This window comes from Phalacrocorax carbo, chromosome 2 (genome assembly GCF_963921805.1).
Source record: "Phalacrocorax carbo chromosome 2, bPhaCar2.1, whole genome shotgun sequence".
In the NCBI taxonomy this organism is placed as follows: Eukaryota; Metazoa; Chordata; class Aves; order Suliformes; family Phalacrocoracidae; genus Phalacrocorax; species Phalacrocorax carbo.
In genome coordinates, this window is record NC_087514.1 from 137,257,206 (window position 1) to 137,270,990 (window position 13,785).

General features: G+C 44.3%; 1 protein-coding gene across 2 annotated transcripts; it reads right to left on the reverse strand.

The window, feature by feature from the left end:
• Positions 1-8,476: 8,476 nt before the first annotated feature.
• Positions 8,477-11,841, reverse strand: ARL4A (ADP ribosylation factor like GTPase 4A). 2 transcript variants are annotated; one of them, XM_064444516.1, is made up of 2 exons: positions 11,615-11,841; positions 8,477-11,050 (listed from the first exon to the last, which is right to left on the reverse strand). In XM_064444516.1, exon 2 carries the CDS (start codon positions 10,965-10,967, stop codon positions 10,365-10,367), a length of 603 nt encoding a protein of 200 aa, XP_064300586.1. In that variant the 5' UTR covers positions 10,968-11,050; positions 11,615-11,841; the 3' UTR covers positions 8,477-10,364. The 2 variants fall into 2 exon arrangements, with proteins under 2 accessions (XP_064300586.1, XP_064300585.1); XM_064444515.1 differs by lacking the exon at positions 11,615-11,841 and adding an exon at positions 11,306-11,479.
• Positions 11,842-13,785: the final 1,944 nt, after the last annotated feature.

A 13,785-nucleotide genomic window follows, 5' to 3' on the forward strand; every position in this document is an offset into this window, starting at 1 on the left:
CATTCACCAAACACCAAGGCTCATAGCACCATACACTAAGATCTCTATGTTCTAGGTCTCTTCCCCCTACTACACCTCCTAGCATTTCAGTGGGGCTTCCTAAAGAAGCAAGTTATATGCAATTTCAGAGCATTACCTTTGGTGGCTTCTGAACCCTTTAACCAACAAAGTTTGACCATAATAGATATTTCAAAAAGTATTAAATTGTAATAATTTTCACAACACAGGAAAAAGGGAGACCCCTTTTCATACCCCCTCCTAAGTTCAGGTTTTCTCATCAGAAAGACTATCAGTTCCTCATACCTCATTAGACAGAGGGGAAGCTGGAAACAACAGAGCAGTTCAAAATTTCCTCTGTTTACAGACCTCCTTACTCACATCTTGTTTCTTCACTTAGGTCACCCTTAAATACCAGCTAGCAAACTTTCTTTTAACAAATTTCTTTCATTCTCTAACAATTTCAGCCTGATTGCTGGTAGCTTTTCTATAGTCACAGCAGGGTGATTGCAACTCCCAACACATGCAGAAGCAGGGACAGGTGTTGCTAGACTCAATTACAGTATCAATGAGTAGGTGGGGATTTACTTACATTTTCAAAAAAGAAACATAAAAGTTTACTATCTAAAAGCTTTTATAGGTGGCAGTTTCGTTGCACAATTCTACAGCCTTATCTCACTCCCACTGAATTCAATGAAAAAGCTACCTTTACATACACAAGTAGTTTGACTGAGCCATAATACACTATAAGAGGAAGTAATTTGGTTTACTGATTTCTCTAGCGAGAATATCTGGACTGTGAAATATAGCATTCACTCTGAATAAAAGCTTTCCCTTCACTTTTTCTTAATATCTATTATTTAATATACCAGTCTTTATATTTTCCTTCTGCGAGCAGTTGTGGTCATTGACCAGTACTCAGAAGCACTGGGGTGGCTTTGCTGCAAGAGCCTCTCACCTGCTGTAGATTGGCACAGATTTCAAATGGCAGACACCTGCATTTTCCAGCAGAGTAGCTGGCACAGATCTGGGGCTATCATTTAGGATATAAATATAGACAGTTGGTATAAAAGGAAGGTGTCTATATTTGAGTTAATCAGCTTATACTTTCTGTAGAGCAGAGAGACAAACAAACCACACCATGGGGCAATTTGTCTGCCTTAGATACCACTCTTGAAGTAAGATGAATCATACCCTAGACAAACATGTTTATTTCCATGAACTGTAAAAATATCTAGAGATGCCTAAATTGGACAAGAATGCCTAATTTTTGGAGGTCTAATATTAGGTAAAATGAATCCTGACTGTTGTGCCTGTGTTATACTGAAAACCCACACTGCTCCTGGGAGGGCATTGTAGATGTGGTATACTTTCCTTAGGGAGGTGAATAAGAAAAGGAAACCAGGTTGAGTGGAAGGGTACTCTAAACTTGACCAAAAGAGCTTGAAGTGAGTACAGATTTTCCAACACAAAGCAGATGATTATGGCCATCCCACTGAAAGTGAGAGTAGCTATTTGGAAGGAAGGAAGGAAGGGGGGAAAAAAGTGCTTTTGTTTGGGTTCTTTTTTTTTTTGCCTTTTTTTTCCCCTATGTAGCATTTGTGCTCTGTATAAAAGTGGCAGGGCAAAGTAAGAGTGCAGAGCATGTCTAGCCCTCTGAGCAGATCAACCCTCATTGGTAAGGATGTGCAAGAGCTGCTTTGTGCAAGCATGTACACATGGCTAAAATGAATGCAAAGGGAGGATAAAATATTGCAGAATCAAACAGCTGGATTCTACACCCCCTGTGAATCCATATGGAAAAAGCCAGAAGTGATTTAGGTAGGTGATTCTGTGTATGTCTGATCTGCAAAATGTAATGATTGCAACTTTTAAGTTGGACAAAATTTTCAAAGATTTCCATTTGGAACTGTGAGTTCATGTCATTTTATTTCAATAAACAAAATGCACTTTGAGATAGAAATGGCAGCAAAACACAATAAGCATTTTCTTTTTTATTTACATGCCCCTCAAATATATATTTTTATTTAATGTGGTAAAATGCGAAGTTAATAATCTGTGCCAAGTTTCAGACAAGTGTGAAATTTCAAGGCTTATTAGGTTATTAAGCTTCTGAAGTAAGGACTTATATTTATACAAGAAGAGCTGACAGAACTTGAACTCTGTGCCGTGGTAATGCCACCACAACAGCATGGTTCGTATGCAGTGTGAACAGCCCAGATTACCTTATCCTAGTAAAAAGAAAGATTTAAAACAGAGGAAATGATTTCAAAGAATCGTTCTAGTGCTGTCATGTTTGCAGTCACATTTGGGTTTAAATGATGGGAAAACATGAATCTATTTATATATTCTCAAGCTACACCCACCAAACAGGATCCCAGAGAAATTCTTGCAAACAGGGTTTGTAAAATACAACAGAAGTGTGTGTGTAGGTAGGTGTGTGTGCGTAGACGGTTTATGTATGTAGTCAACATGTGAAGCTCCATAATGCTGAAAATAATGAATTGTTGTGAATGTGTAAGGGTGGAAAGTGCATTTTACATGGATTATCTGCCCTAGTTCCTGTTCTTATTTTTGGAAAGCAATCAGCTCTTCGTGAGAACTCAGCACCACGCTGAGCTACCCTGGGGCTTTTCATGGCCCAGCCCTTCACTTTGCATTATCATCTGTTAGCAGCCACATCCTGTGCAGACTGATTCATTGCAGCCAAGAAAGGCAGAGAGAACAGGAGACCCTCTGAATCCTGAGGTCTGAAATCACTCTAACATTTCTCTCACTGTACCACATAAAAAATATATTTCTTTTCAAATGAATTTCCAGCCTTTTTTGTTACCAACTATTCCAAACAAAAGCTTATTTTAAGATAACAATAATGTGTTATATTAACTTAAGATCTTTGCAACTCACCTTTGCTTGAAAACTTTCATATGCCTGATTTGGAACACCATATATTCACCCCAATTTAATTCAAACATAAAACAGAATAATTTTGACTAGTTTTACTTAGTAGCTACACTCAAATGCAAACAAAAATCAAGTACAGATTATCTGGTTTATGAATATTTATTTACTGATGAATATGAAATACATCATTATTTTCAGCTATGGTAATATTTTTGTTTTCTGTGAAGCAGAATCTCACGGGGTCAGAGATAATACAGTATGTTGAACTTGTATTTTTAAACTCTCAAAGGCATTACTTTGGAAATGGTACAATTTCCTGACGTCTGACTATTGAGCACAAATACAAGTCAATCAAAAAATCCAAATTACTGTTACAGTCTTTCTATTACTTTCCATTACACCGTACTTCTGTAATATCTTAATATCTCATAGCATTTTTAAGCATGAATTTAAATGTAAGAGCAACTATGAGATTCTTGCTTTACACACAGATGAAGAGACTTTGGGGATAAAAGGACCAGCGCTCAGTGCCTGGGCTGGATGTACCAACCTCCAATCTTAAACTTCCAGCTTTCAGCATTAAATCCAGTACTTAAAAACTAAATTACATAGTTCAATGTATTTGTTTTAAAGTTGCAGTGTACAGCTGAGTCTTTGTACAGAATTTTTTCAAACAGTCCCATCATGATTACAGCAATAGCAGGACATAAGCAATCTTCGTATATTAGCAAGCTATATGACAGGGTGGCAGAAATACAGATGCTGAACCATATAGAAATATAGTCTGCTGGGTCCAGTGCTACCATAGCACACAGTGACAGCTGCGTATTGATGTGGCAATAGGAGATCTGTCAAAAAGAATCAGTGTGGGCTCAGTCCATGGATCCCATTTGTCTCCAGTGTAACATGACTGATTACAGCTGAATTACAGTGACTTTAAATGTACAAGTCAATTTTCTCAGCTAATTAAAATAGGGAGGCTAGTATTTCTAAGGTTAGCACAATTCAGTACCTATGTGAAATACAGTATAAGCAAGAAAAATGGAATATATCTCTCTGATTCCAGTAGAAACTCAATAGCTGGAGTTCAAGGGAAACAGTGGTACTAATAATCCATAAATTGCCATTTTATTGTATCACTTATAACAGGAACCACATAGGAATAAACTCTGTTTTCAGGGATGTTGATACAATAATCACAAAGAATCAAAAATTTCTTTAAGAAACCAGATCGACCCACAGAAGCACCTCAGATGGTCAGCCAAAAACATATATCATGGATATATAAGTTCAGTATTACCATTTAAAACTGTAGAGACCTTATGCTGATCGTCTGCAAGCTGTTGAAGGCATCTTAGAGCTCATCACACAACTGGTGTGAAAAGAAGAGCAGGAGCCCATGCCTACAACAGCATCCAATAATTATAAGACCAGTAGAGTTCAGCTAATGTTAGAAACAAGAAGATATTTTTAGAAAATTTCCCTTTTATAGGTGATCTTTGTCCATGTTAAGCCAGCTTTACACAAAGACTAGGTTTAGCTAACCAAGTCACTTCAGCAAATGTTAACTCTCTTTCCTGACCCTCTTCGCTCACAGACTCATCCTTGTGACACCCAACTCAATGATGTTCCAATATCAAAACCTGTTAAAGCTTTCAGGACAAATAACATTGGAACAGGAAAGGGATTAAAATGTTATGCTCCAAAGGAGATTATTCTTACTTTTCATTCATAAAGTGATAACAGAAGATAGGCAGTTATAGGGTTGGTGGTACCTCTGGACTGTGTGTTTTCTGCTTCCCACCTTTACCTCGCCTGACCTAAATTCTACCATTCTGCTATTTTTAGAAAAGACCTTGAAATACAGCAGCTTGTGTGCCAGCCAGGAGCCCTCAGCACGTTTAACAAGGCTCAACACCCCTGCTAACCTTGTCCTTTGTCAGCAGACCCAGAGATTAATGCAGTGATTAGGTAGCTTTCTTAAATGACGTATTGTTTCATTTCAGCAATAGGAAAACTACAGTGCATAAAACAATAAAGATTTTAAACCAATTAAGCAGCCTAAAAGCATATCTATTTCCCTTAGGGCTCAATGTGTCTTGAAAAGCTAGGAAAACCCTCAACCCCTTCCAAATCCTCTCCCTCCACACACCCCACAGCCAACAACTGTACTCAACCTTCTCCTTTCTAACTATTCTGTCACATTTAGCTCTTAATTCTGGTGGAGCAGCTGTGTAAATATAGCTGGAACTAAGAAATCATAATCTTCACAGCTCAGGGATTATCATCTCTTACCTTCATGAGCTATTTGCAAACAGGTATTTAGTCTGGAAGCACTGTTAAGCCTCCCTGCCTGCTTTTTCTCCTTAGATTTTGGGTTTGCCTTTAATAAAACCAGTATGTGAATACTCAGTGACTGTGCCATTCGCCAGGCCCCGCGGCGAGCAGGCAGAGCGCAGGCAGCATCACCCAGCCGACGCACAGGTGCCTCAGATCACTCATAGCCAGCTCCAATAAAATGGGACACTGATGGGGAGGAAACTCAAGTCCTTAATTTGCTGCTTGGGAGTTTTTTTCACCTAGATCTTTGAAACTGCATTTCTTTGCTTCTTTACAGCTGGTTTAAGAAGCGCAGGGTACCAGCTATGTAGCACCCCCTTATTTTGTGCTCAGACAGGTAGGATGGCTGTGGGAGCCCATATGACAACCCCAGGCTTCACCCTGCTGTGAAGTCAGGCTGTGTATTTCCCTGCAGTTTAAAAACGCACGCAGGAGTTTATCCACAGAGCTCTGCAGTCTTGTACTGCTCCTAAAAATAATCACAGCCTGCCGAGCAGCGTTAGAGGGGCAGGCCTCCACATACCCGTGTCAGTCAGGAGTAAAAAAAAAAAAGCTTTCCTCAGACTAAACAGACAGGAGGCAATGCCTACTCACAGCTCCCTACACATCCCCTCCAGCAGCAACAGGAGTTGTTCTGACTCAGGGATGAGGCTATCAGCTGTCAGAGCAGGGCTGTAGCGCCGACCCTCACAAAAGATGATTCACCCAACAGTAAAGTGAAAACACGGATCCAAAAAGCACTGATTCATGCCTAGGTTTCTCTCCCAAAAGAAGTTAAAGGAAGCTAGCACTATGAGCACACATCTGCTAGCCTTCATGCATTCTAATCCGCACAGCTAAATCAAGATTGCATGTGCCCTATATATAGTGTACGGAGATTGCCTGCATTTTCCACCGTCTGCCTTACCAAGTCCTTTGTTGTAGTATCAATGCATTATCTAAACCCTCCTCCAATGCCAAGAATGACACTCTCAACAAGAAGTTTCAGCCAGACACTAATTAACACCCTGCTATCTGTAAACAAATGGTCCAAGATGCAGATAATCCCCCCAAGAAGGCAGAGCTGCCTTCGTACAGACCTGCTGGGGTCCAGAAGGGCTCACCAGCCCCCACCTGACCAGGCTGCTTTTGGCTCCCTGCTGCTCTGGGACCACTGTGTCCCAGGCAATAAACTCCTGCAGGACCAAGAGCTACGTAAGGTGGTACAGAATCACCTCTCCAAGTCAGGCTGCAAACCGTGGCCTGGCTGCGGGTACTGCTTTCCACACAGAGGATCAACTGTGATAGGATAAAACATTAAAATTTGAAGAGAGAAAGGTTTCACCTATCACCTGGCTGAAAACCAATATTTATATTTTTTTCAAATGTAAATGCACATTCAGTGCAACGCAACTTAAAAGCGATGGCAAGAACTTGAAAGAGCCTCACTGTCCTACAGCACTTTTTCTAGCTGAAACAGTCACAAGCTAATACAGAGCCACGCAGCTAGGAAACAGAGACCAGGTCCTGAAGGCTGGTTAACTTTAAACGATTGCACATGCATAAACTGCTGAGGCAATGCCATACCAACTTTTGTAAGCTAAGACAACAGTGATAAGGTTACATGACCTTCGTGGTTTGTTTGTTTTTAACGGCACCCCACCGATTTAAACGCAATTCCATACCTCCTTAAAGTAGCACTTTAAGATATTTAACTTATCTATTGCCTTGAAGAAGGGTGTCATTTGTAGCCAATTTCAGCAAAAAATTATTTTAAAATTTAAGTTGTGAAATTCCAGCATTGTAACAAAATTACACCTGCCTATTCAGCTCCTCTAAAGGCTTTCTTACACATAGCAGCGCTTAGGCCAGAACTGTCAATTCATCGCATGGGCAAGAGCGATCCCAGGCTGACAGAACTATGCCCGGAGAAGCTCAGTCAGGTAAGATACCAAATGCTCTACCGCAATTGCCATTTTGTTCATAGCTGAAGTCTTTGTCATAGTAATACAAAACACAGTTTCAAAGGTACAGCTACATTTGTATATTTTACTAAGAACAGTTACTGTAATATTCCAGCAGAACAGTTCTAGTACAGATAAAGATATAGCTTGAATGTGACACTCATCCCCCCCCCCCCCCCCCACTTTTCTACTTGCAAGTCAGTATGAAATATCAGAAGGTAACAAGCATGACATTTCAGAAACGCTACTCTGCCTCTTCTCTCACTTCTTCCTCCAGAGTGCTCGACTACAGATCAGTCATGTCTTTGTATTTAAAATCAGTCACTGAAGTTTCTATACATAGAAGAGTTTAGGGGGACGGTCACCAGATAAACACCAGCATGTTTAATATGCAGAACAAAACACGGTTGACTTTTTCAAGCAGGATGCCTTTCCAACTATTCCCCCGAGAAGCCACATGAATACTTGAAGCAATTATTACTTGGTATTTTACAGTTTGCTTACAGGGTACTAAGAGCCAGGCTGTCATCTCACCTTCCTCACCCTAGTAGCACTGTGCACCCAATGAGAAGGAAAATGTTAGCCAGAGTATACCAACTGCACCCCAAGTTCATAGGGTTCACGATCATTAATATAGCTTTTCCTCAAGACTGACTGTTAGTAACCTACTTTTTGACGTGCCATCAATTACATAAACAGAAATTAAAATATCAAGTTTTTGAGAGGCAGGTTTGGATATTCTTGTTCAAACCTAGCAATTCAGATTTGCAGGCTAAATGTCTTGCCAGTATTTGGGCCCTGAAACTAACCAGAAGCTTCCGTAGCCCTCGCTACATTCTACTCACTGCCATATAATCCGAGGAAGAAATTCACCCAAGGCTTAAGTACACGTGAACCCCTCAGATGGCTTCACATGAGCCTGAAGATACTAAATTAAGTACCACCTGTGAGTACATGTGACATACGCCCAACATCGCCTATTAAACATTGCACGTAACACAAAATAGGTTCAGCTGTAGGAAAGATCTTTCAAAGTATGCAAGACCCATCACTTCAGAAAGGAGTCACTGCAGCTAATATTTCTTCTATGAATATACAGACATGCCATTGATTTAAAGTTTTTAATGAGATACCTGCAATTTATAACACCATGACATTTATGAGCCTCACATTTAGACGACTTTGGTTTTCAACAGAAATAGCTCTACTGTTATTAGAATCAATACGTGCACAGAGGTTGATGAGAACATACTGCTGCAGTACAAGAAGTCAGACACCTTCTCTCTGCAGGCTTGTTTTGAATTGTTTATTTATGTTTAAGAAGTCATCCACATTTCTATAAATATAGACATTACTTGAGTAAGTGACTTACAATGTCACTAGTGCAGGTACATATATAACCAACATACAAAAGCTCCACTGGAAGCTACTTCAGTTTATTCAAAAAGGACCAAGATGTCATAAAAAAACCAGCTGTCACTTTCAGTATTGAAGACACTAAAGTGCATTTTTGGTTACCTCCTGGACAAACAGCTGCTGGTTAAAAACTCTAATTATTTTTTTTTTAAACTTATCTAAGTTACAGTGACTGACATTCAGGTTTGTAGCTGTCATCCTCCCGATACGTGGCAGCAGGTAAGAAAAATGTATTACTTTGATGGTTGAGTAAAACGAGGAAATAGGTTTTGCCCTTTCCCCCCACCCCCCTTCTCTTTTTTCCTAATCCGGTATTTCCAACAAAAGTTTAAAGAGAATCTAACATTTTGATGAATTTTTACAGCACCACTAAAGTTAGTGTTAAAAATCCAGGCTCTGTTTTAGCCCTTTTAATTGCTAGCCAAGTATCTAAAGAGTCACTTGAAGCTCTGTACCAGTAAGAAAAACTACCCTCCCTTTGCCATCAAGCACTATCCTGCCCAGTTAACACTGTTTGCACACTCTGTAAACATGAACAGCTTAAAGCATAATTAAAGCAGAACACAGGCCCATCTTGAAAATCTTCTTCCCCCACTCCCCCCCCCCACCCCGGTAGTGTCAAATGTTTTGAGTGTATAAAGCATTATTACATTCCTAACCACAAAATACTTGAAGAGCCACGATAAAAAAAGCATACGTTGAAAGTGACATAGCAATACCACTTTAATAAAATGGGGTATTTTGGGAAAATACAAGATACTATGATTGTATGTGCTCTGCTAATTTTAACTCCATCTTTACTTCATTATAACTTTGTTTTATTGCCAGAAAAGTCACCAGCAGAGCAAAGAATGCCACACTGGTTAGAACCACAATAGCCAGAGTTGTTCTTTATAGCTCCTTTACTGCAATTAATTTACTTTCAACTTGATAGTAGGAGGACATAATACTCATCATTTAGAAATAAATTACTAGTTTTGACTAATACTTTAAACCTGATTAGCACTGTATAATGATGAATGGCTACTTCTAAAAAATGAAAACCTTACATACCAAAAACATGCTATACGTTGGGAAACCACTTTTCCATGCTCCAGCGTGATGTTTACATTTTTTTTCACTTGTGAAAAAAAGTCTTTCTTTTATCAGTTGAAGAATCCACAGCACTTAAATTTCAAGTATTTGAACTGAACATGATTCAATTTCAAAAAGTGCCAAATCAAAAAAAAAAACAACCTACACTTGTAGCCAAGCTTTCATAGAAATCCCCAAACAAGATGAAAAAACAGCCTCTCGAAATAATGGGTTACTAGCTTCATACATGTTTTTAAAGCTGTATAAAGTTCACCTAAACACTCCACTTACGAGCATTAGAAGTTCAAAAAACACAGAACACCTTCAATGCAAATTGCTTGCAGAGGGCACCCTCAAACATATGAATACAACACTAAGCAGAAATCCCTCATTTTATTTGGCTATTTAGACATCCATGTCACATATACCCACCCATCCATTTCCTGATAGTATTACATCATCTATTAGGGCTTCTGAAATAATACAGAGCCATAAAACTCAGAAGAGACTAGTTTTTTTAAAAAAAAAGTTCCATAACTGCGCAGCCTTCCACACGGCAAGGTTGTGCAACTGATTGTTTAACGTAACTAAGCTTAACGGCATCCAAACAAGCAGGCCTGGGTTTGGAAGCTGTCTTATGTCAAATTTTGACCACGTAACTACTCTAAAATAGGAAGGTCAAAGTAGAACTCATCTCTTCTTTTTCTGCTGCCTCAACATTTTCCTTCGCTTAATTATCATATCATGTAATTTCTCCAGTCCCTCTTTGAGTCCATCTCCGATGATTGCACAGGTAGGCTGCAAATGCCAGGGAGTCGACGAACTCAGCTCACTCATCGCTAACATTTTCTCGATTTCAGAAAGGGAGAGAGAGTTCCTCAAGTCCTGCTTGTTAGCAACGATAAGGACAGGCACTCCTTGATTTTCAGATATCCTAGTAATTTTATGAAGTTCTGTTTTGGCCTCCTCCATTCTCTCAACATCAACGGAGTCCACCACAAACACAATGCCATCGGTGCACCTTGTGTACGACTTCCACAGCGGCCTGAGCTTCTCCTGGCCGCCCACATCCCAGAAGTGGAAGGTGACCGTTTTCGAGTTGCCTAGTGTCACTTTGATTTTCTCCGTATTAAATCCTTTAGTGGGGACGGTGTTGACGAACTCATTGAACTGCAGTCTGTAGAGCACGGTGGTCTTTCCAGCGGAGTCCAGTCCCAAGATGACAATGTGGAAACTCTGGAAAGAAGGCAGGCTGGAGAGGATCGGCGTCTGGTCCGAGAGTCCATTCCCCATTGCCAGGAGGGAAGGTGACAGCGGGCTGCCACGAGCAGGGCCGGCTCCCACGGCTAGGCTGGCCGCCGCGCTAGGCTCGGGTCCTGCCAACGACACCACCGGCGTTAGCCCACCGCGGAACCCCCGCCCGCCGCCCCGACTGCGGCGGCGGCCGCGGGCAGCGCGACACGGAACGCCACACGGCGTGTGTGTGTCCCCCCCCCACCCCACACACACCCCGCCGCCCCAGCCCAGCGGGCTCTGCCGCCCCGCGGCGCGGCGGCCGCTACCGACACTGCGGCTCGCCGGGCACCCGCGCCCCCCGCCGCCCCTCGCCGCCCCCGCCGCCCCTCGCCTACCGCTCGGCCCCGCCGGCGGGCTGGGCCCTCAGCGCGGGGAGCAGACACCAGCCCGCGCCCCCATGCCCACGCGCTACCGCTGCCGCACGCGCCACCGCTTCTCCTTCTGCTCCTGCTGCCGCCGCCGCCACCACCGCGATTCCCCCGCATCTGGCGGCGCGGCGCCTCCCAGCCCGCGCCTAGCCCCGCGCGCCCCGCCCCGCGCCCCTCATTGGCCCCGCCGCCCGGCGGGGGCGGGGAGCAGGGCGCGCTCCGCCTCGCCTATTGGCCGCCGGCACCGGCCACTCATCGGAGAAACCCCATTTTTACCTTTCTCAGCCGAAAGCTGGGGACGATCGCGGCACAGAGAGAGGCCGCGGCCTCCGCAGCTACGGGGGGCGGGGGGCACCGCCCTCCCCCGCGCCCTGCCTGAGCGACCCCGCTCCGCCCCCGGCGGGGCGGAGTCACTGCCTCACACAGCTCCCTCGGGGAAAGCCGCCGCCACGCCCTCCGCTCACGACATGCGGGCCCGTGCCCCAACGGGCGGGCGGCGCCAGCAACCTCTCGCCCCCTCCGGCGGGCGACAGCGCCCCGCCGTCCTTACGGCCCCGCCCCTTCGCCAGAGGCCCGTGCGCTCATTGGATGTGGGTGCTGTCACTCTCGCCCCACCCCCTCGCGGCCGTGGAGATGGCTCGGCAGCGCCTCGCAGCGCACCTGCGCCACCGCGGGGCGGGAGGGCGCTGGCAACGCCCTTCTCCGGCCGCCCTTTCCCGCCGAAAGCGCCCCAGGAAACCCTCTCGGCGCGGGGCGGACGGGGGAGTTGCCGCCGCCAAGGCCGCTCCGCTCGCCCGGCAGTTGCGCCATCTCTACCCCGGGCTGCTACCGTAGGTGCCGCGCGCCTTCTCGTCGCCTAGCAACGGGCTTCACAGCAGCAGCTCGTGGGCTGCCCGCCCATGTGACCCCAGCCCCGCCCCTCCGCGCTGAGGGGGCGCCGCCATGTCGGGGCTGCTCCGGCCCCCTCGGAGCGGGGCGGGGCGGGGCGGGGCGGGGCGGGCGCGGGAGGCCCCGGGGAAGGGCACGGCCAGGGAGGCGGGGGTGCCGCAGTGCGGCCGGCACTGTTGTAAGGGCCGCAGTCAGTTGCCTCACAGCTCCTGAGCTGTCGGGGGTGACGCAGCAAGTATCCCAGGCTCTGGGGCATCGCCGTGCCTCTGCGGCTGTGGAAAAGCCCGCTGGCTGCCTTGCCCCCGCGGCCCGGGAGTTCTGCAGACACCGGCAGGGGCCAAGTTAGAGGGGAGGGAAGGGCTGTGAGTGGGGTTTCTTGATGTCGGTGCAGGGCTCGGCCGTATGTTCCTACCGTACTCTTCTTGCCTTTTGCGTGTGGCCGTGAAACGGGAGACAAACGGTCCGGGAGGAGCTGAGAGTAACCGAGTGGATGAAATGGTCCTGTTTGGCGCCTGGTGTGTAGAGATAGCTGCAATGCTCAGCTCTGAATGAACTAGTTCAGAGCCTAGCTTAGTTACAAGGAAGGTTTCCCACAGCACAAGGATGTGTTAAGTAATTCTGCATTTTAATACCTAAGCCTGATTTGAGCAGTGAAGTCTTTCAAAGTCAGAGCTAATTACTAGCGTCTATAAAGCATTTTTTGTGTGTTACTGTTCCCAGAGCTTGCATGTTCTAGAGGAGGCCCGGAAGATCTCGTCTCAGAAATTCTTGCTGTCTCGCCATCGTTCTGTTCCTTCCCGCTGCTCTCTTCACTCTGTTTGCCGCGGTACTTTTTATACAGCTGTGGCAATGTAGATGGCCACTTCTGCCTGGGGTGGGTGTACAGCAGCTCAGTGTAATGTACCAGTAGCATACAAACGGGTCAGATATGCTGACTTCAGAGCAGGGCATGCTAGAAAAGTCTTCACCTATGACCCTTAGTGAGATAAAAATTAAATAATCTTTTTGATAAAAAATAATGTTTAACTGCTAACTAAAGCTTTTGTGCTACTGAATTCTGCTGTTCAAAGTGTATTTCTCTACTTTGTACTACAGTTAGCCAAGTCTGAACAGCTGGGCTCCAGTAAAAGAGAAAAGGGGCATTTTCAGTATTAACCTTGCATTTTTTTCTAGAAGACTTTCAGGTTTCTTGATGTGGCTGCTGAAAAGGGATGAATTTTTAAGAATGTTCTGGCAATCATTTTTTCCCTTTGAAAGCATTGTACTTTATATGTTAAATCACAAGGAATTAGAATGTATAAAAGAGAAGTAATTTAATAGTAAAAGGGCATTGTATAGCAACAAAAATTGCCCAGTGTGCTGTAGGCAAGGTTTAATGTTATTAAGGTGTTAAGATACCCATTATAGGCCTACTAAAAATAGCAGAATTCTTATTTGCTTACATCTGAGATTAATGTTTCAATGCTTTTATCGTTGTTAGTTTACATCCTGATTTTGCAGATGCCTCTTTTTAGAGGAGGCGGCCTATATCTGTGGAAAAGTAGGGGTAAGTTACTACC

Excerpts from the sequence above, each read along its gene's own strand:
- ARL4A (XM_064444516.1), bottom strand. The coding sequence starts at position 10,967 with ATGGGGAATGGACTCTCGGACCAGACGCCGATCCTCTCCAGCCTGCCT.